We start from the raw sequence: 23,917 nt of genomic DNA on the forward strand, positions 1-23,917 counted from the left end.
AGGCCATCCAAGATGTAAATGAGTTTGTTTCTTAATCAGAACAGATTTGGAGAAATTTACCATTACATCCCTTGCTCACCAATTGGTCCACTGCAGTGAATGGGTGCCGTCAGAGTGAGAGTCCAAACAGCTGATAAAAATGTCACAATAATACACGAGTAATATAAGTAATCCATAAACTGCGTGTTTGTAAACAAATCAACCATTAAACCATGTTTTTTAGACTTTAATATATATGTGTACAGTATATGTTTTCTCTTGTGTCTTTATTTTCAGTTTGTTTTATCTTCACACATATTTATCAGTGTTGTTGGGTGACTGAAGCCCATGATGTTTTGGTTACAGACACGTGTCCTCTCACATGAGACGGATGATTATAGTTTGTTTATGGGAACTGTTGTGTTGTGAAATTAAAATAGCCTGGTGCAAACTTCATTATGGGAATAGATGAGAGAAAATCACCTCTTCCTGTTGAGCTTAGATAAATGTTTGTCACAAACTGAGTTGAAATGCAACACTGATGATCGCCCCGTCACATCAAGGGAATTTATAATGCTCTATACTGTACAGTATCATTCACGGCACCTTTTGTTATGCATTTCCCAACTTGACTTTTTTTTTTCTGTCGTGTCTGGGTCTGTTTTTCTTGCTTTCTTTACTCACCGTGTTTATATGTTTTGAATGCATTCGGCATTTTTTCTTTGTCAACAAATAATCAGTAAAAGGAGATACATTTCGGAAAAGTCCAACAAAATATCATATGAGCTGTTTTATTCAGTTCATCATGCATAATGAATATGCATCATTTATAAGTTCATGCATTCCATGGGATTTGAACCCATGACCCTGGCGTTGCTAGCACCAGTGCTTTTCTATTCATTTTCTTTTAAGTTTGCCTAAACTCTTAGCAACATTTGGGACATGTCTAAATGCATTTCATTTCTGGAAATAAATTCAAAATAAATATACAAAATGTATCAAAAAATATAAAATGATTATGAAAATGTGGGATACAGCCAAGTACTCTTTTTGTTGTTGATAATGAAAATTATTTAATAATTAAAAACTGTTTTTTTTACTACAAAGATTTGTGCCACTTATGGAGTGGTTTGGCTGGAGCACTAGTTCTCTCCCACGCTGTTTGTTTTCTTTGTCTCAATTCCAAAGCACAAACCAGAGAACCTTGTTGTAATTTTAAATGGCTTTCATTGTGATCATTTTGGCAGTGTTTGAATTAGTGTGAACACAAGTCAGTGAAATCAAATTTGACCCTGTGTGCTTCTTTAATGCACAGACCTGGTCTTGTTTTACCATATTTGTTGCAGATGAACAATGAAAAAGGTTTGTCTTTGTTTAATCTGGTTTATAGTTAAATTTTTCATCACCATGTGATAACTTGGTGAACCTCTAACATGACTTTCTTTTTTCAATATGAGATGCCATTCACAAGCTAAATTACTTCTTAATAATCTAACATATTTATATGTCACGTCTATATTTATATAAGTGAAACGGGAAAGGAAAAATTTATTTTATCCATCAGGAATTGGTTGGATCTTGGAAAATGGGTATGATAATCGTTCTGAATGTTATGTTTGATGTCTATTTCAGAGGATTGTCTATTAAAGTTAACATTCTGTACAACCAACGAGTTTGTAAATCAGTCTGAAGCTAATAAGGTTTTTTAATTATATTGTCATTGAAAGCATTGAATTCAAGTTCATAGAGTTAATTACACCCTGATGCTTTGTCACAGTTTCTGCACATTATTAGTTACAGTAATGTACTGTTGATGTATGCCTGAGGTGCAGTGATGCTAATTTGCAGTCACATCATTTCATACATGCGGAGTGTCTAACCAGACCCTGGTAGACTGTAATTAGTCACTAGCTCTAGCACACTATATAGATTGATTCTGTGCAATTAGCTGAGACAATGTGGACCCCATCTTATTGATTCAGGTAGTAGCTTGCAATCTGTCATCTGAACGTCGTCGGCATGTGCGATGGGTTCAAGCATTGTGTCCTAAGTGCTTTGGTGTGGTTTGTTTTGGGCTTCGTTTCCAGTAAAAATCTCAAGAGTGGTCAGTTCAATTACTGTTGTTTTCCTTAAATTGATTTTCGTCCTGTTAGTGAAGAAAAAAACGCTGTTTGAGAACCATTTTCTTGATCTGTGATAGAAGTCAAAATGTCAGCACAGCTGACCAAAACAGATGCAACTGATGAAAAATGACTGTAAAATGATAATTGTACCTAAAATATTCACCGAAAAATGTAGAAAAAACAATCAGGCTATAATAGTCAATGCTCGTTTATACTCGCACCCGGCTCCGCAAGTCTCCACGAGCGCATCTGACAGTATGGATGAGGCTTGACGCACGAGCGCAACCTGTGTCGACTCACGCCTGGCTCCGCGTTTAAAACGAATGTTTCTATTGTTTTTTTTCAGCAGGGTAATGATACCCATACTGTGCTGCACATTATTGACAATATTGAGCTGAAGCTTGACTTTGCAAATTTAAAATAGCTAATCAAATCGCAATCGCAATATCTGTCAAAATAATCGCAATTTGATATTTTCCCCCAAATCGCACAGCCCTAAGTCATACTTTGTTGTCTTGTTATTCCTGTTGTTTGAGCACAAGCAGTCTGGTTTATTCAGTTTTATCTGTGCTGTAGAAATCCTGGTCATGCCAGTAAAGGTGGCCAGTTGCATAAAGTAGTCTTACAAGTTAGTCATCTAACTTTTCTCTTTAACAAGAATGATCTAATTCGAATCTGAAAAATAAGACTGATGACCCCTGCTCAAGACTAGTTCTTCATAATCAACTAGTTTGGCTAAGCTAGTCTACTTACCCTAACCGTGATGGCCAAGATGGTTTGCCTGGAACCAAAAGCTGCTAGCATAGATGATCAACTATTTAAAAATGTAGCATTTGATTTATTCCACCAAATCGGATCTTTCAAATAGTTTCAGTGAACCATTACAAAAATACTATTTATGGCTTTCCGATACTTCATAACATGGTTTATTAAGACTTGTTAATAAGGGACTTTATTTAATATAAACCTTTATGAAATATAAAACAGGTTTTGTGAACTTGTTCAACTGATTCATTGATCTGACTCAGAAGAACAATTCTTTCAAACATCTTTACAACTACCTAAACCAGCTTGGATAACCTAAAGACCACAACTGACTAGCTTGGACCAACTAAACCATATGAAACCACTATGATCAAGCTGGTTTAAACTGGATCTTCCATCTGGCGTTACATAATCAGTTCTGCTTGCTTTGCTGGAAAGTGAATAGCATTGAAATGAGAATTAGCATATTTTGTGTGAAAAACGTCTGTCACTCACTCCTTACAGTTGAGTTGCCAGCTTTGTTAGCTTCTACGCTAGTTGATGATGTGCTGTAGAAATCTGCCAAGAAAGGCCAGACGGTGATGTGGCACCATACAGTACACTTACAAAAGGCCCAGGTATTTCTGTTCTCTCTGTGGGGAGAAAAACTGGCTGCCGTCTTGCAGACTTGTAAGGTTTTTCCTTCTCAGTAGGGTCTTATCTTTAGCTTTGCCAACACATCATGACAGCTGAGGGGTGCTAATGCTATCAGCTAGTTCTATCGCCACGCTCTAATATGACTGCTGTTATACTGTAGACCTACCCTTACCAAAAAGTAGTATACTTCAAGTTTATTTTATTAAGTATACTTAAGTAAAGTTCAAGTATATTTTTAAGTATACTTTATGTAGCAAGTATACAAATATCAGTGTACTAGTAGTATACTTAGTAGTGTACTATTTCAATACTCCTTGGGACTAAATTGGCCCACTTTCTAGTATATAAAAGTATACTTTTAAGTATACTTTAAGTATAACAGTAGTAGAAATACAATACACAACTAGTTTACAACACTATTTTTAGCTTGTACTGCAACTATACTAAAAGTTAACATATGAATACTGATAGTTTTCTAATTAAATACTTGTAGTAGCATTTTTAGTACACTTTGAAGTATAGTCTCAGTAAACTACTAGTTTAGTAGTTTTATACTGCAAGTATACTCGTAAGTTTTCTTTAAGTGAACTTTACATCATACTTTAAGTATACTACTCTGCTATTTCAGTTGAATATCCACCTTATTTTTAACATATTTTTAACAGTCCAATATGCTGCTTGATATTGCAAACTGTTATTTTTTCATTGAATCATTTTAATGCATTGGTATAATTATAAATATGCCAGTTTGTAGTGCAGATAGTTAACTGCAATCGAAATGAATCGAAAGCATTGCACATTCACGGGAAATAACTTACTTCCTCATTGCGGAATAAGGGGGCTAAGATGGTAGTAGTTTATCTTTTTAAAGTATTTGACTAATTAGTCATACTCTGTTTTGGTTTGTTTGTTCATTTAGCTCAGCCGTATAATGCAGAGTTTTACTATGACACTCCAAACCCCATTCGCACCTTGAAGAACAATTATTCCTACATCTTACAGTGGACACAGAAAGAGCCCGGCGCCGTGGACAAAATCATCGGCTACTGGATCAATGTTCAACAGGTAAAGCAAACACCCACAGACACTGGACGCTTAATATTTACTGCTTCTTTCTTTCTTTCTTTCTTTCTTTCTTTCTTTCTTTCTTTCTTTCTTTCTTTCTTTCTTTCTTTCTTTCTTTCTTTCTTTCTTTCTTTCTTTCTTTCTTTCTTTCTTTCTTTCTGTGTTGGCTCGGTTGGAGGTGGATGAGTAGAATAAGTGTGTTTGTAATAGGAGTCAGGGGAATAGTGTGCTCTATGTAGGAGCAGACAGCGGATCGATCACTGCTTGTACTGCATTAAAGAGACTCTCAGAACCCCACCGGCCCAACACAAGAACACACAAGCAGCCTGATTGGGTCTGTATTTCATCCTTGCTGGGAAAAAAAAAACAGCTCATACACCCTAAGGTGCTCTTTTAAAGAACATGGTCAAGCAGGTTAGGATAAACAAAGAGTTTGAATTAAAATACATTGTCGCTAGAAGCCATTCTTAGGTCATGTTTCTTCTCTAACAGTGTCATTCATGAAGTAAATTGACTTTTAGGGTCGACCTCATGGGACGAAAATATTGGTGTTAACACAAATAAATCGCAAATTGAAGTTGCATATTTATAGCATGCTCAAACCTATTGTGTTTAGTAGCTTGAGTTCTCGTCCACAGAGATGATTATGTCCTCATTGTGTCCATCGCACTCGACTTTGCCAGATGGGATTGGATGCTCATGTATAGCTTACTTTATTTCACACCCAATCAGCTGTAATTCACACAGTTCCTGCCTTTTGACCTTCGTCCCTGAGTCAGCAGTGTTAAGGCCGCATGAATATCTGCTTTGTATTTCTGTACATGGTTTAGTGGAGCATTGTCCAAAGTACAGTGTCTGGATGGTTTGCTATACAAATGTAAATATGTCCCAGTCTCCACTGTGAGGCTCACTGACTGAAAAGGTTTTATCTTCAGTGCAGGTCCATAACCACCATAACCCCCCCCACCCCCATATTTTATATTTAAAGGGGTCATATGATGCGATTTCAATATTTCCTTTCTCTTTGGAGTGTTACAAGCTCTTGGTGCATAAAGAAGATCTGTAAAGTTGCAAAGACTAAAGTCTCAAACCCAAAGAGATATTCTTTATAAAAGTTAAGAGTCAGCCACGCCTACCTAAAATGGCTCGTTCTAACACGCCCCCACATGTCTACGTCACTATGTGGAAGATTTGCATAACGCCGCCCAAATGTTCATGCAAAGAAAGAAGGTGTAACCTTGATTCTCGCTGTAGTATTGTTGCTGCCGCCATGTCGTGAAGACGCGTGTTTGTGTTCTGTGTGTTTCGTTGTGAAAGCGAAACTACTTTGTTTGGACTTCCAAAAGAGGACGATATCCGCTTCGTCATGCCTAGAGCCTAACAAATGTAAGGATTTGGAAACAAGCAGAGTACGGCTGTTTCTAAAGCATGCAGTGCCATCTGCTGTTCAAAACTAAGCTCAGAATCGACTCGAGAAAGAATCGCAATGCATTTGGAAAATCTCAGAATCGATGTGGAATCATTTCTCGATTTGCGATGCATCGATTTATTTTCCCAGCATTAGTACTCGTCAATGTTAACTATTCCCAACTGAACTAGAATTAAAGTGTAATGCTTCCGTTTTTAACTGCGAAAGAGTGCATGGTAAGATGTAACTAAACATTTAATATTTGACAACTGTTTCATGATCAAAATGTTAACAAACAATAGTAATAACCAGTGATACAAACTACTCAACCTTTTTGTCAAATTTTGCTGTTTTGAATCGAAAATACAGGCTGTAATTTACGTGATTCATATACTTTATAGTTGAATGTTATGAGACGAGAAGCATTTTCAGCATATTAGGTATACAAATAAGACTGAATGGATGCATATTTAAAAAAAAAAAAGAAATACAATATATAAAAAATTATATGCATATAATTTGCCAACAGTTCCTTTCGATTTTAATTATTTAATTCCTTTGAATAAAAAGACCATTACCAATGGGGTCTTTTAAATAAAAATATTTGTTGTTTGAGTCCTTTTAGATGTAGAAGGAAAGCTGTTTCTTGTGTTATTTATGTGTACTTTTATAATTTTTTTTTTTCATTTTGTTTCAGAAATGAGCTTGCAGCATACAAGCAGCTAGCTTAGCTTGAAAATGCACAAATACATTTTTAGCAACCGTTTTTTTTTTGTATGAAGCATAGAAGTACTGTCATTGTTTTTGTCATTCACAAAGGCATATTAGACATTACAGAACGCGTCAAGCCAAGCGTACAAAGGTATAACACTGTTATGATATGCACTAACTATTCTGCAAAACATGAATCTATGAAAACACTTTGTTCAGAAACTTATTGAGCTGTTTATACTGTAAAAACTCCTATTCCTAATGAGTATTTTTGTGTAATTATGTAGTTAAAATATCTAAAATGCTCCTTTAACAAGATAATTTTTTTTGAGAAGCATAACTTATTAACACTTGTTTTCTGAGACTATATCTGGAATATAAGGGTATTTTGTTTTACTGCACTGGCAGATTTTGTGACTTGTTTTTTTCTTAACAGAAGAGAAAATATCTGCCAGTGGAGTAAAGCAAAATACACCCATATTAAAGATACATTCTCTGAAAACAAGCATTTGTATGTTATGCAGTGTTATTTCTCAAGTAAACCGGTCTTGTTTTAAGCATTTTAGATATTTTAACAGGAAAACAAGTCAAAACAGTTATGCTGCCTTTAATTTACAGTACTTTCTTTTGGACAAAAAACATCTCAAGTATCCTTCTTGAAGAAGGCAATCCCATAATGTATTGCACAAGCTGAATGAAGAAACCTATGATTTAGTACTGAAATTAATTGAAAAAATAAATAGTTTAATTCAATTAAAATACATAATTTGTGTGTTTTATGTATTTTTGCACTTTTTTGCTTTGTTTATGCTCTAAACAAAATTCTATTGAAATCAATCACATCAAGTCAGCTCACTAAGACATGGACAGAGCCAGTGTTTCATCTTTTACAGGCAATGTTTCGATTAAATAAACTACATCTTTGAAGCATTCACTGGGATTCCCTCCACCCCCTGTGAGTCCCGGTTGAAATCTGGCCACCCTACGCAACAAACAAACACCCTCTAACATTTAAGGACGACCCCGGCAGCGAGGGCGATCGGACGGGAGCGTGTCACCGGCGCATCGACGTGTGCGCTTTGTGACTCTTCATCAGATTTTTTGATTCCGACATCCTAATCATCTATTCATAGAAACCTGGCCCAGAGGGGGGCGGCAGGAACGGAAGAGCGCCGATGAATTATGGAAGGAGGCAGGAATCAAAGCGAACGGGGAGGGGGAGATTAGCCACTTGTCTTTGTGTGCATGAATAGCTAATCTTCCCCTCTTTAAAACCTTACCTTAAGTAAGAGTCTACAGGGACCAATGAATTAGCATCCTGACTGCAGCAAGCGTGCATTAACTTTTATGAGCGTGCGTGTGTATGTATGTATGTGTGTGTGTGTGTGTGTGTGTGTGTGTGTGTGTGGGCTGGAGAGGGAGACAGATTATAGATGAGCTTCTCCGTAGACTCAGTTGAGTATATGTGCATATTTGATCATAGTAGAATAACAATGAATGTCTGTGTGTGAATAGTGAAATATAGTTCATTGCATTTGTGTGTGTGTGGATCTATACGGTCAGGACCGTGCGTTGGCGTGTTCGTCTGTGTATGAATTTGTCCAAGGTGTGAATGCGCTGCGCTGCTTTGCAGTGGTAATGTTGATAAATGTTTTATAGATGTTGCTCTGAGAAATGTAGACAAGAAAGGGAAAAGAGAGAGGGGTAATGAGCTGAAGAAAGCAGTGCCATTGTTTCTCACCGAGACGAGAGCGTTCAATACAAAGAGTTTCAGTCTCTAACTTTAGAAACGTCTCTTGTTACTCATCTAGTATTGGGACTATCACAAGATATATGCGCGAGAATAGAAAGTAAATTAACAGCGTAACAAGCACATACTTAATATAGAGATATGATAGATCATCAAGTAGTTTTTTTTACAGATAGATGGGAGAGTCGTATTCAGAAAAAAATATATACTGTAAGTGAACTGTCAAACATTAGTCACTTTTTATTGTACTTCACATGCTTTGTAACATATCTCACAACTGTACTTGCCTTTTTTATTAGTTGTTTTTAAAGGATTTTATTTTTGCCTTTTTACTATTTGTCATATACAATAATTAATACAATATATTTTTTTATCTAATTATTATAATTTAACTATAATAATAATAATAATAATAATAATAATAATAATTAATATTATTATAATTTCCACTTTGAAATCAATCAGGGATGCATAAGAAATTTCATAACAGAAAACAGTTTTATTTTTTTTAATAATTGTATTTCTGCTTTTGGCTTCAGTCATAAAAACAGAACTAATAATAATAATAATAATTATTATTATTATTATTGTTGTTGTTGTTACTAATACAATACATTTTTTATATTAATTTATTTATTAGAAATACATTTTGTTTTGTAATATTTGTAATATTTTTGTGTTCTTTGTTTTGACAGATTTTTTTTTACATTTTTTGCCTCTCTTGCCTCCTTGGAGAAAACGCCCCTACATTTGTGCACTCTTTCATTCTTTACTTAAACGTTTTTCTTTACCTCCGCCACACTTTCATATAACAGGTGCGCAAAGCGCTTTCATTTCCTCAGAACCTTTCAAAAGAAGAACAAGAACGTTCTCTCGTTTCTGAAACGAGCTCTGTTTTCAGAGATCGCAGGAAACACCAAGCCTCGTTTGTAAAGCTGTGCCGCTTGTTTACCGGTGCGGAAAACTGAGTCCCTCTAGAATAAACGTACGCTGAGTTAGATGAGAAACTTTCATTACCGATTATTATATTGGGCTCATTTTTCACAGTTCTTTTTTTTTCCATCGAACTGATGCTAACGAGCTAAACTCCATATTCAGACATTGTTGTAAATTTGCTGACAAACGGCAACCCCAGTTTCATCTTTTAAACATGCTCTGTGCCATATGTTACTCAACCACTGGAGACTCAAACAGCTGTCCGCATCCGAACCCGAGCACTGATGACAGACCTCCGATCAGTGGGGTGAAGCACCTCAGGAGAGAGAGCGAGCGAGTGTGCTTGAATGCATTTACACGTCTTTATTGAGCTGTACCTGCAGGGGAATCCTGCGGTGAGAGAACGCGGTTCGCAGGCCTCTGCTCACACCTCGCACACCTGTGATATTACGAGAGGGTGAGATCTCACAGCTGTGTGTGTGTGTGTGTTTTAGTATATAAAGCCCTGTGCAATTTAATGTAACCCTTTTTGCTAGTTCTTCATGCTTTAATGATTCAGTATGTACCATATTCCTAAAGACCAGAGATCAAGATCCAGACATATAGACCCGTCAAAGCCCAGCAGACCGAGACCTGTTACTCCAACAACCATTTTAATGAACTGAGAACATGCTGGATAAATATATAGCTGCTCAGAGTCATGGATTTATTTTGAATTTTGATATAATTTGCTGACTTGAGGTACTCTTACAACCTGACCTAGATACAAATTTGTCAGTTCATATTTTCACATGCGAACAAGCTTTATGGCAGAAAGTTTGTAGCGAACCTTGAACAGTTTAATGCAATATTATTATGTTTAAGTGTTTTGTTATTGCAGTTACAGTTTTTTTGTTTGCATATTCAGAATTGAGTGTATGTGACTTTGGTAACATTTTAGTATAGGGACCAATTCTCAGCGGTTCGCAGGCCTCTGCTCACACCTCGCACACCTGTGATATTACGAGAGGGTGAGATCTCACAGCTGTGTGTGTGTGTGTGTTTTAGTATATAAAGCCCTGTGCAATTTAATGTAACCCTTTTTGCTAGTTCTTCATGCTTTAATGATTCATTATGTACCATATTCCTAAAGACCAGAGATCAAGATCCAGACATATAGACCTGTCAAAGCCCAGCAGACCGAGACCTGTTACTCCAACAACCATTTTAATGAACTGAGAACATGCTGGATAAATATATAGCTGCTCAGAGTCATGGATTTATTTTGAATTTTGATATAATTTGCTGACTTGAGGTACTCTTACAACCTGACCTAGATACAAATTTGTCAGTTCATATTTTCACATGCGAACAAGCTTTATGGCAGAAAGTTTGTAGCGAACCTTGAACAGTTTAATGCAATATTATTATGTTTAAGTGTTTTGTTATTGCAGTTACAGTTTTTTTGTTTGCATATTCAGAATTGAGTGTATGTGACTTTGGTAACATTTTAGTATAGGGACCAATTCTCACTATTACCTGTAACTAGTTGCTTATTAGCATGCCTATTATAAACACATTGGCAGTTTTTTAGTACTTACAAAGCACATATTCCACATGACCATATTCTACATTCCTAATCCTACACAATACCTATACTTAACAACTACCTTACTATAAATAAGCAGACAATTAGGATTTTATTGAGGCGAGATCTGGGCATTAAAATAAAGTGTGACCATGGTTTTTAACTAATTAATTAATTCAATGAATTTATTTAAACGGTTATTCTGAGTAATTCTGAATTTCATGGATACTGGTTATAATCTTGATCTGATTTTATAATTATAGCCAGAATATTTCATATCAAGACTTGATTTCTCTTAATTGATTCAGTTGATGCATTTGGCCAATGAATGACATGCTGTGTTTTTATATGGTTAGAGAACTAGTTCCCTTCATAAAGGTTAACAATCTATTCAAATAATATAATAATTTATTTCTGACATCGCCTTCACCACACACACCTCTGTCTTTGTCCAGCTTTCAAGTGCATTCCAAATATAGAGTGTTTGCTCTTCAGACAGATTTATCTATCACCCGCAGTATCTTTAGAGGCAGAGCTGATAGGTGAGAATGAGAGACATGTTTATAGAGAGGTGTGTTTATATTTACCCAGCATGCCCTGCTGCAGGTCAACATGTGACAAACCAAATTATGTCTGACCTTTCACTCCATGACATGCGGTGAAACTACAGCTCGTTGTGATCAGGTCTTTATCAATACAATGATGCTGTTATTCTTGGCACATATATGTGACTCTGGTCCACAAAACCAGTCTTAAGTGTCAATTTTTCAAAATTGAGATTTATACATCCTCTGAAAGCTGAATAAATAAGCTTTCCATTGATGTAAAACAAAAATGCATTTTTACATGGCAAAACAATAAATATTACAATAATTCAGTTACATGCACATACTTTTCTGTATTTTTATTTGTTAATCACTGTTGTTTGGCTTTTAATATTGTTAATTTTGTTGATGTTTTATCCATTTAGTTGGTGATCGGGTGGATAAGCTTCCTCAAGTCGTCTTGATCATTGATAGCATTCTTTAGGTCAGGTGTTCGTATCATTCATGACAACATCTGAATCATTAGTGCCCATTTGCACCAAGGATGATAACAATAATGATAAAGATACAGTTTTAAAAACTTTTCTTAATGTAAAACAATAGCAGAATCCACACCACATCTATAAAGATAATGACACTGATGATCAATATTGTGGGAATCACTTTCAAAACCTTTTTTGTTTCAGGTGATGAATGATAAAAAACAGTGAGAATCCAATATATACATTTTCCAATGTTCTTCTCATTATGCGGACAAAATATGTAAGCTTTAGTGTTTCATACAAACAAATCCTTGGTAAATATTTCGTTTAAAGAGAGCTGAAATGTAGTCATTTTTCAATAATTATTCGGACACAACAAGAATAAATGCTGTCAGAGTAAATTTAGTTAATTCTTTGGCAGATTTGTGGACTGATATGAATATGATAGGAGGGTTTTGCTCAAATTATAACCGAATAATCAGCCAGTCACATGACATTTTGTCTGTATTTTGCATTCTATGTTTAGCATTATATAATAAAATAAAAGAACATTTTTCATTTACCCAAAATGCATTGTAAGATTCAAAATACTTTTATTTATTTATTTTTTTATATACTTTGATATTTGAAGATTTAAATAAAATATACTTTCAGTCTAAATATAATTGTATATATATATATATATATATATATATATATGTGTGTGTGTGTGTGTGTGTGTGACAATACAAATACATGTAGACTGAAAGTATATTTAATTTAATTTATTTAATTCATTAATTCATATTTTATTTTATTTATAGCATATATTAAGCATATATTTTAAATACATTTTGGCCCAGATTTTTATTTCCTCCCTGCCATATGGGTTGCAATATTGTGATGGAGTATGTAGAGTAGATAAAGATACCTTTACTGTTAAACTATGTACAGTATTGTTCATTTAGCTATAAACATGTTAACAGTTCAACTACCTAATGCTTGCTATACCATTCCTTGAGTCAACAATGAGAATGCAATGCTTTATATACAACAAAATCAAGCTTGCATTTATGCAAAAGTTTGCATTGCATTACACGCAAGTGTTTGGACTTGCATAGAGTGTTTTTATAAAACTGCATTATGCAGCAGTAAATGCTCTCTTTTACAAATAAAGAGACACATTTTCAAAGTAAAATCTCAAAGCTCAAGCAAAAAAACCCAAACATACACAAAATGCTAACGTTTCGCTAAAGTATCTTCAGAAACGTCTCAAAGCCAGCAGCATTCAGAGGCGTCGTGAGATGTCCCATGGGAAAGCAAAGTACCTCAAAGTAGTATCTGTTTCACCAAGTGTTCTTAGTCAGCACACTGCTGTTGTGCCTGAGGAAAGACTTCTGAACTTTCTTACAGCGGGCGGCTAGATAGCAGCTGACCTTGCACTCAGCAAATCACTGCGCTGAGGGCTTTCTTGGTTTCGTGGCGGTTAGAGATGTATAACTCTGTGTGTGACGCAACCAGTTTCCAGCGTACATTTTCTGTCCTCTCTGAAAGTGAAAATGCTTATGGTGAGAAGTCCTATGGTCAGAAGAGCGAGTGACTTGTGTCCATGAGGTCATTGACATTTCCTCTGTCTTCCTCTTCTTCCTGTTCTGCTTGACTTCAGTAAATAGTTACCATCCAAAATGATGTCAGAACTACTAATGAGACAAAACTATATGCGTTTCATTATTGTTGGATGATTCTAAAAACTAGCTGAGGAATAACAGTAGGGCTACATTTGGCAGTGTTGAATCAATATTGTTCCTTACATATTATAGCTTAATGATTTTTTTAAGTGACTATAAATGCTTTTTTTTTAACAATTTATAAATTATTCATATGTTGCACACAGATGGAAACACAGAAGATATAAAGATAGAAAAAATAATTTCTTGAAAAAAGGTGGAAGTATAAAATGTAGTAATATACATATTTAATGTATTTGTGACCCTGGGCCACAAAAAAAGTCGCATGGGTATATTTGTAGTAATAGCCAACAATATATTGTATGGGTCAAAATTATCGATTTTTCTTTTATGCCAAAAATCATTAGGGTATTAAGTAAAGATCATGTTCCAAATTTCCTACCGTAAATATATCAAAACTTAATTTTTGATTAGTAATATGCATTGCTAAGAACTTCATTTGGACATCTTTAAAGGTGATTTTCTCAATATTTAGATTTTTTTGTACCCTCAGATTCCAGATTTTCAAATAGTTGTATCGCAGCCAAATATTGTCCTATCCTAGCAAAGCATACATCAATGGAAAGCTTATTTATTCAGCTTTCAGATGTTTTTATTTTAATTTCTAATTATTTTAAATAATAAATTGACCCTTATGACTGGTTTTGTGGTCCAGGGTCTCATATACAGTACCATCCATAAGTTTGGCTTGCTAAGATGTTTTTAAAAACAATAAATACTTTTGTTTGGCATTAAATTCAAATGTGGTGATAAAAACATTTATAATTTTACAAATAAATGCAGATTAATGAAAATAAATTTATTAAATTATACACACACATACACACATGTATGTACATATAATAGCAATGATATTATTATATTTAAATTGCAATAATATGAGGACATGCATTTCTATTTTTACAAATAAATGCTGATCATTGAACTGTCATTGAAGTAATTAAAGAATTGATATTTAAAAAAAAATATATATAATGGTTTCCACAAAAATATTAAGCAGCACAGCTCTTTGCAACATTGATAATAATAAAAAAAAATCCTAAATTGCAATAATATTTCAGTTGCAATAATGATACTATATTTAAAGTGTAATGCTATTTCACAATATTACAATTTTTGCTGTATTTTTTATTAAATGAATGCAGTCTTGGTGAGCTTAACAGACTTTCAGAAATGCAAAAGCCTTACCTACCCCAAACTTTTAAATGGTAGTGTATATGATTTCATATGTTAAATAAAGGTAATAAATGGTAATTAATTCAGACCTTATTTAACCCTGATCATAGCCTGATTAAACCATTAAACACTTTTCTCTCTTGTGTGTTTGCAGAACCGACAGATGATTTTGTCCAAACAGATCACCACTAAAGAGCCAGTGAAAGGTGTGCTGATGTCCTACACGCTGATGGACTTGCGTATTCCCCTGTCGTATGAGGTCAGCCTCACTCCCATAACCAGCTTCGGCACCGGAAACACAGTCACGCGCACCATTCAGTACTCAGAGCGTAAGTCACCTTCCAGTTACACACCATACAGTATGCAAGATCTCCGTTGTCAACTGGCTACTCCTATCCATTTATTTTTTATCTTAAAGTTACCCTTTTAAGGAGGCAGTATAACATTTTGGAGGAATTTAGATTTTTTTTAATTTTATATGGGCAAGTGCAAAGCATAGCTGGGCTGGTTGTGGAATGGGAATCAGAGTCAGAGTTGTTCAAATCCTTATGATTCCCATCAGCAGAGGCCATGCATTTCAAATGTGAGGTTTCACTTTTGGGATTATGGTAAATTGAGATGTCAAATGTGTGGCAGTCATGGTGTGGAGAGTTTGCTGATGGCTACAGAACAGGCTAGCAGTTTCAGCACCAGAGCCGAGTCTGGATCTCAGAAAGCGCTGATAGAATCTAATCCCATTGGATAGTCGTTCAATCTTCAACTCCCAATCTCAGTATTACTCTAACCAGACCAGCCTCTAAAAAATGACCAACCTCTAGAATAAATGGACTGCTGGAAGACATGAAACCCTTCTTCTCTGATGTCAAGGCGATATACACAAAAGTTTGTTCCAGTCTTCTAATTTGATTGGCCGAGTTTTATTTATTAAATATAATACAGGTGCATCTCAATAAATTAGAATGTCGTGGAAAAGTTCATTTATTTCAGTAATTCAACTCAAATTGTGAAACTTGTGTATTAAATAAATTCAATGCACACAGACTGAAGTAGTTTAAATCTTTGGTTCTTTTAATTGTGATGATTTTGGCTCACATTTAACAAAAACCCACCAATTCGCTATCTCAACAAATTAGAATACTTCATAAGACCAATAAAAAAAACAGTTTTAGTGAATTGTTGGCCTTCTGGAAAGTATGTTAATTTACTGTACATGTACTCAATACTTGGTAGGGGCTCCTTTTGCTTTAATTACTGCCTCAATTTGGCGTGGCATGGAGGTGATCTATGTATATGCATAAATACTTTATTTACATTGACGTGTTTGGTTAAATATATGTAAATAAATGTTATTTACTGCTGTTATTATTATTTTTTCATTTTTTATTGTTCATTCAAATATTTGGTAAGATATATGTAAGTATATATAAGTAAATGCAATTTTTTTTAAATAATTTTTTTAAACAATTATAAAGTAATTTTTAATTTAAAGTAATTATTTTATTCTTTTATATTAAAATATTCTGTAAAATATAAGTAGGTAAATATTATTTATTGCTTTATTATTAATTATGCTATTTAGTATACATCATGTTGTTTTATAGAATGGAAAAGTATTTATTAAGTGAAAAAACTTAATAGAAAATATGCATTTTTTCTTTTTCTTTCTCTCTTTTATGCGTATTGTATTACTTGCATTGAACCTTGTTCTCATTTGGAACATTTTTGGCTAATTTATTTTGTTTAAAAATAATAAATTAATAATTTGGTTAAAATAACAGTTCAGAATTATGGAATAAAAAAAAAATCAACGCTATTTTAGAGCAGATACATAAATATACACTATTTAAGGTAATTTTTTAGGTAAATATTTAAAGTTTTCTCTGTATAATTTTGCACTTCTATCTCCCAGCCTTGTTTGATGTGTATACATTGATCTCATTTGTTGTGTTAATTGATCCATAAGAAGGCCCTGCAGTCACTGTTTTTTCTCATTTCTTTTCTTTTGCAGCCTACACTTACCCAAGACCTTCAGGTGAGACAGTCCTGTACTTTTTCTTTCTCTTTCTCTCTCCTCTGAACCGTCTTCCCATCTCACGCTTGCCCTGCCTTTCAGTTCTTCCCAATTAAATTCAACACAGTTCTTCTGGCAGCGTAAGCACAGAGCTTTGCCAAAGAGGTACAAAGAAAAAAAACAAAACATAAATTAAAACAGACTGGAGATCAGCAGAGTATATTGAAGAGCCGAATGCATGCGGACGGAAGAAAATGGTGATTTCAAACCACAACTCGGAAATCGTGCATTCTTCTCCATTCAATGTCTTCTCTCACACTTGGAAAATGAGTTAATCAGCCATTTAAAGTGTGAATGGAGACGTTCTGGGTGACTAACTACAGTATTCTGTATTCTGTGTTTGTTAAATGAGGGTAATCGCTGTGAACGCTGCAATATGCTGAGAGTACTCCAGTACTCCAGAGGAACCTGTCGAGAGGCCTCCTTACATTAAACACGCCTGAGAAACCCTGCAGACCTTCTCCTCAGATCTGCTCATCAGCATTAGGCCTGAAACATACTTTATGCAAGTACGAAAACGCAGGTGTGGATGCTTAGCCATGCTAAACAGACTTAGCTGCATTCTTGCGCTACTGTGGCAGAAATGTCAGCTGCACAAGACCCAAGTTCCTAAGATTTTCCATTTTCAATGCAACTTAATGGACAATATTTGAGATTAATGTCCTCCTGTTGCCATTCGAATAAGCCCTGCTCGTGGTCATGGCAAGAACAGAGACTACGTTCTCAGAGTCTTTAAAGTTTATTGCAAGTAGACACACTTATAAACTGTGCTTCTTCTGCAGTGTTATAAAATTCAAGGATATTACTAAAGAAATATTACCTTTTGTAAAATAAATTAGAGTGCTTAAGGTCACACTATACATGTGGAAAACGCTCTTATATACTGTGGCTCTCACATAATGGAATACAATCGAAGGAAATATTATTAAATCATTATAGGTTCAAGGGTAAAATAACATAGCCTCTGATTTATAGAGTTGTTAGCTGCTTAAAAGCTTACGTTTTAGAAAAGAGAGCGTAAACAAGGTTACACAGCATGTGGAAAACTCAAAATTCACACATGGTGAATGACAGTTAAAGAATAAGAGGATAGTTTGAAGGGGAAATCACTATAAGTATACAGTTCGTTTGGTGCTCACCTGAGACCCTTTAACTGCTATAGAGCCCCTTTCAGCAATGCTAATGCATTGCGCTTTAACATTTTTATTATTCAGTTGCGACATTCTAAGGTATGTTACTTCTTAATAAAAACTGTCGTCTTTAGCAGTGGCGAATAACACTACGTTCAACGGATGTTGATGTCTTTTACTTCTCTCGTATCACACCACTGCGTTCTCTAAATCAGTGCTTCCCAACCCCGGTCCTGGAGGCACCCCAACACTGCACAATTTGCATGTCTCCTTTCTCTGACACACCAGTTTCAGGTCTTGGAGTCTCTACTAATCAGCTGATGACCTGAATCAGGTGTGTTTGATTAAGGAGACATGCAAAACGTGCAGTGTTGGGGTGCCTCCAGGACCAGGGTTGGGAACCACTGCTCTAAATAATAAAATATTGAACTCAATATTTTCTGTCTAATTATTTACTTATTTGGCAAGTAGCTGTGCAATAAGCAGGGTCCTGATCGCTCTGTTAGGGTTTATTCTGCGAGAACAACCATCTGTATGTATACATTATCGCTTATGTAACACATTCTTGCATTTATGAACTGAAGGTGGATCTTGATTCCCTCTCATGTTTTTGTGTGTAGATCACGTGTGCGGGTTTGAGGACATTAGGATATGTGGGTTCACTCAAGACCGCAGTGATGTGTTTGACTGGACCAGACAGAACCACCTCACACAGAACCCCAAACGGTCGGTTAATACAGGGCCGGACACAGACAGGAGTGGGACGAAAGAAGGTAAAAATGCACAGCAACACACACCAAAGAGGACTATTAAAATCTAAAGAGAAACTCTTTTGTATTCAGTTCAAATGTATTTTATAGCAATTTTCAAACTCCAAAATCATCCCAAAGTACTTTTTATAGAGAATTTCGCCAGTCAAGAAACTCCATAGAAAGATGCTCCTGTATTCTTGAAATCGTGCACAACAAAAGCACATTTGTAAAACCACATCATTTTATTTCTTAAACAAAAACTATGACTGTCTGACCAATCTTGAGAAAGCAGATTTTAATTTTATTTATTTTAATTTATTTTAATTTTATTTAATTTTATTTTTTATTTTATTTTATTTTATTTTATTTTATTTTATTTTATTTTATTTTATTTTATTTTATTTTATTTTATTTTATTTTATTTTATTTTATTTTATTTTATTTTATTTTATTTTATTTTATTTTATTTTATTTTATTTTATTTTATTTTATTTTATTTTTCCGTATGTATTATTATTATTTATTTTGTGAAAGCTTCTGCCCTTTGAAAAACCTTGTGTTAACTCATTTTATACTTTCCATCTACAATAAAGGTTACTACATGTATATTGAGACGTCGCGGCCACGACAGGCCGGGGATCGAGCTCGTCTTCTCTCTCCATTGTACAATGTTACGGCAGCCCGAGGACCAACAGGGACCACCAGAACCCCCTACTGTGTCTCCTTCTACTACCACATGAACGGAAAACATATTGGTGAGCCTTTAACTCTGGTTTGAATTAACACTCTGAGAAAGACAAAAACATTTAAATTCTTGACTTAAAGTCAATGTTTGAAATCTGTTTTACTTTGGTTAACTGATTTTTTTACTGTTGTGCTCATGGAGAATTGATTGAATAGTGGAAAGTAGTCTCTATATGACTGGTTGGAGGCTGGATGATGTAGTTTCCCTGAAAAATCTGAGTTTGGTTTGTCTGAAAGTGTCCTCCTCTACTGCAGCATTGAGCTGAATCTGTCAGGGAAAGTACGGTGCTTTATGAGTAGTTCACTAGAAGGTCAAAGACAATGAAGGACACAGACAGTCAGAGAGAGAAGTGATGTCATCCACACATCCATTACTTATTTATCGTGACTGTTAAAACATTAAGCTTTGTTTCAAAGTGACATCTGTCTATTCTCTCAGCTCCAAGCAGTCTTGTGTGTGTGTGTGTGTGTGTGTGTTTCTTCCTGGCACATTTAAGCTGATCAAGCACATCATTCAGTGCCACACTGTAGTAATTCTAAGAGAAAGTACATAGCACAACAATATCGGATATAATAGTCAATTTGTAATTAGAACAACAATTTTATATACACTACCATTCAAAAGTTTTAGGCCAGTAAAATTTTTGCATTAAATTGATCAAAAGTTACAGTAAAGGCATTTCAAATGTTACAAATGATTCTGTTTTGTAAATCAATTCTGTTCAAACTTTTTATTAAAGAATCCAGGAAGAAAGTATCATGGTTTTCACTAACTATTATATATAATTATTTTTAACATTAAAAATCATGAAAAAAATCAGCATATTACAATTTCTGAAGGGTCTATACATATCAAATTATAATTAAATTAAAAAAGGTTGTTTTAAATTGTAATAATATTTCATAACATTACAATGTTTGACTGAATTTTTATAAAAATTGCAGTGTTGATGAGCATAAGATACCTTTTCATCTTAACAACTCACAACAATATCGGATATAATAGTCAATTTGTAATTAGATTAACAATTTTATATACACTACCATTCAAAAGTTTTAGGCCAGTAAAATTTTTGCATTAAATTGATCAAAAGTTACAGTAAAGGCATTTCAAATGTTACAAATGATTTTGTAAATCAATTCTGTTCAAACTTTTTATTAAAGAATCCAGGAAGAAAGTATCATGGTTTTCACTAACTATTATATATAATTATTTTTAACATTAAAAATCATGAAAAAAATCAGCATATTACAATTTCTGAAGGGTCTATACATATCAAATTATAATTAAATTAAAAAAGGTTGTTTTAAATTGTAATAATATTTCATAACATTACAATGTTTGACTGAATTTTTATAAAAATTGCAGTGTTGATGAGCATAAGATACCTTTTCATCTTAACAACTCCAAACTTTGGATCGATAATGTACAGTATATACTTTCCTTGTTTTATACTATGTTATATAGTATAAGTATATATACATAGTCAAAATGATTTATCTTGCTCATCTTCCATCTTGGGTGGATTTTGACCTTTTCATCTTAACAACTCCAAACTTTGGATCGATAATGTACAGTATATACTTTCCTTGTTTTATACTATGTTATATAGTATAAGTATATATATACATAGTCAAAATGATTTATCTTGCTCATCTTCCATCTTGGGTGGATTTTTTTTTTCACTCGTCACAATGCATTATGGTATCATCTTCTATGTTAAGGAAACATGCAATGCTGCCTTAGGGACCTTTCACATAGGACACGCTCTAGCATCAGTCTGCGCGACATTTTCATTGTTGTTTAATGGCTACATGTGCTAAGTGGGCATCTGTGACTGTTGCCACTTCATGTCAGGTTAAATCAAGTTCATCTTTTAAAAATGTGCCTTGAGACCTTGTGGTCCATTCCTCTGCACTGTGTTTGGCTGCTTTTCCAAAAGTAGGTATCTTAAAGTGACAGTCCACCCAAAAATGAAATTTCTGTCACTGTGTACTCCCACTCATGTTGTTCCAAACCTGTATGGCTTTCTTTTTTCTGCTGGACACAAAGGAATATATTTTGAGGAATATTGGTAACCAAACAGTTTTGGTTCTCATTGACTTCCATTGTGTTTTCCATCTATACATTTAAAGTAAATGGGATCCAAAACCATTTAGTTCTGTCATGACAACTCTCAGAGGGATTGGCATGGTAATGTACATGACAATGTTAATGCATTTGGTCTTGGCGGAATAGATCTGCTACGCTGCTACGCAAGTACCGAGACTTGCTACTGCCAATACATCCACAACATGCTACTGTGAGCATGTAAGAAATATTGCTGCTGCAAATATAACATGAAATAACCCCCATATAGCATACGTAAAACACCTCATAGCAGATCTATGCAGGTGGAGCTGGGGAAGGTGGAGGGTTTCTGAAGCAAGCTGCAACTGCTACGGCAAGCACTAGTCATATATTTGAATGTTGAGCAGCGAGCTCATTGGCTACCGATACAAGAGAGAACCAATCAGCTGTGCCATGTGATGTGTCATTAGGTCAGATTGAGTTAGACCTATCAGACTGCGCCATCTAGAGTTTCATGCCAGAAATCCGTATTTATCAACATTCTTCAAATACCTCCTTTTGTGTCCCACAGAAGAAAGAAACCCATATTAGTTATAAGTAAACAATTTTCATTTTTGGCTGGAATATATCTTTAAGGTATCTTTTTTTTTTTTTTTTTTTTTTTGGGTGGACTATCCCTTTAAAAAGCAAACCCATGCAAGCCTTACAGTTGCACCTAAAATGTGTTCTAATTAGGCAGTAGACTATGTTTGGGAGCAGAACCTGCGTGTGAAATGTGTTTGTTTATGCAGGGTGCTATATATGTGTGGGTGGCAGGGATTTACTATAGTTTGAGGACAAAAATGTCCCCAGAAATGAGCTAAATCTGACAAAAGCTCTCTTTTGGGACCTCAAAGGCATAAATGACTCATAAACGCAGCAAATAATGTTGTTCTAAAAATGCACCGTGCACAGTAATTTATGGGTGTTCCTGATGGGATTCAAAGATCTGTGACTATCTGGCAACCACCTGTAGCACACACTCTAGCACACACTCGCACACGCAGACTTGAATTGCTCATTAATGTAAGGACTTCATCACACAAAACTCCTCCAACCAAAGTTTCGACAGCAGACCAAAAGTTTTTTCTGCTGTTGTTGTTTTCTAATTTTTCAGCTTGACAAATAAAGTAACCGAACTTCCTGTTTCCCCTCACTTTTTATCTGCACTCTCTCTTCAAACTTTATCAGCCCATTAACGGCTCATAAATATTGCTTCTCTCTCTCTTTCTCCTCTTCTGCCCGTCGCTCTCTTTGGCTGCCTGTCTGCTTTGCTTTCACTCCACCGCGTTCTCTTTACCTGTGCGCTGTCTCCTGTTCTAATGAGACGAGGCCGTCTAATTATTTGCCAGTTGCCACTCATGACACGGGCTGGGCTCGCGGTGGGGGGCGGCTGGTGAACACACAACGCGCTTCAATCTGTTCGGCTTTCCGAAGGCATTTTGGATTCCCTGCTGCAGGCCTGCACTGTATATTTCAAAGGACATGTTTTATTAATTCCATTGCTATTTAGGAGTCGGAGAGGACAGCAGGTCCTTAATGAAAATTAAAATTGAAAGGCGGACCACATTAATCACGATCAAAATCACCCTAGGGTGCACATGCACATAACCTCATACTCAAGCTGTCTGCTAAAGCTCTCTAACTCATCATATTTGTCTTTGTCTGCTTTAAAATGAGAGTAGGCGGTTTAGTGGTGTTTCTGTTTGCTATTAGAGTATTGTAGTGCTAGTATAAACTACTTCCTTTGACTTTTCGTTTACATCTGTGTGCTAAAATCAAATCACAGTAACCAGAGAAGATGAACTGTATTCCAAAATGTAGTGAGCTGGACACTTTTGGAGTATTTTAGTTTTGTTTACTTGAGTAGTAAACAAGAAAACAGTATCTGTGTCATAAAGCAATTTTAATATTATTTATAATATTTATAAAATTTTAAATGAACTTTTATTGTTTTTATTTTCAGTTTCAGTGTTAGTAATTTTGTGCTTTTTTCCAATTTTATTAATTTGGGGGGTTTAAAATCTATCTATGTATGTATGTATGTATGCTTGTATGTTTGTTTTAATTTAAATAATTGAAGTATTAAACTTATTTTATTTCAGATAGTTGCCTAAGCAAAATTTCTTTCTTTCTTTCTTTCTTTCTTTCTTTCTTTCTTTCTTTCAATTTTAATTAATGAAAATAATATTGAATTCTTTATCATTTTTTATGTGCATGTGTGTGTAAAATATATAATT

General features: G+C 34.8%; 1 protein-coding gene across 1 annotated transcript in view; it reads left to right on the plus strand.

Annotated features, from left to right (window-relative positions):
* Positions 1-23,917, plus strand: part of LOC107566511 (MAM domain-containing glycosylphosphatidylinositol anchor protein 1-like) — a 159,516-nt gene that overhangs the window by 113,895 nt on the left and 21,704 nt on the right. Inside the window, exons 9-13 of the mRNA XM_016251960.1 lie at positions 4,423-4,568; positions 15,025-15,199; positions 16,879-16,902; positions 18,692-18,844; positions 19,417-19,578. Of these exons, the coding sequence (XP_016107446.1) occupies positions 4,423-4,568; positions 15,025-15,199; positions 16,879-16,902; positions 18,692-18,844; positions 19,417-19,578 (660 nt within the window). The remainder of the gene's footprint in view (positions 1-4,422; positions 4,569-15,024; positions 15,200-16,878; positions 16,903-18,691; positions 18,845-19,416; positions 19,579-23,917) is intronic.

The sequence above is a fragment of the Sinocyclocheilus grahami genome, unplaced genomic scaffold, assembly GCF_001515645.1.
Source record: "Sinocyclocheilus grahami isolate Dianchi unplaced genomic scaffold, SAMN03320097.WGS_v1.1 scaffold1079.1, whole genome shotgun sequence".
In the NCBI taxonomy this organism is placed as follows: Eukaryota; Metazoa; Chordata; class Actinopteri; order Cypriniformes; family Cyprinidae; genus Sinocyclocheilus; species Sinocyclocheilus grahami.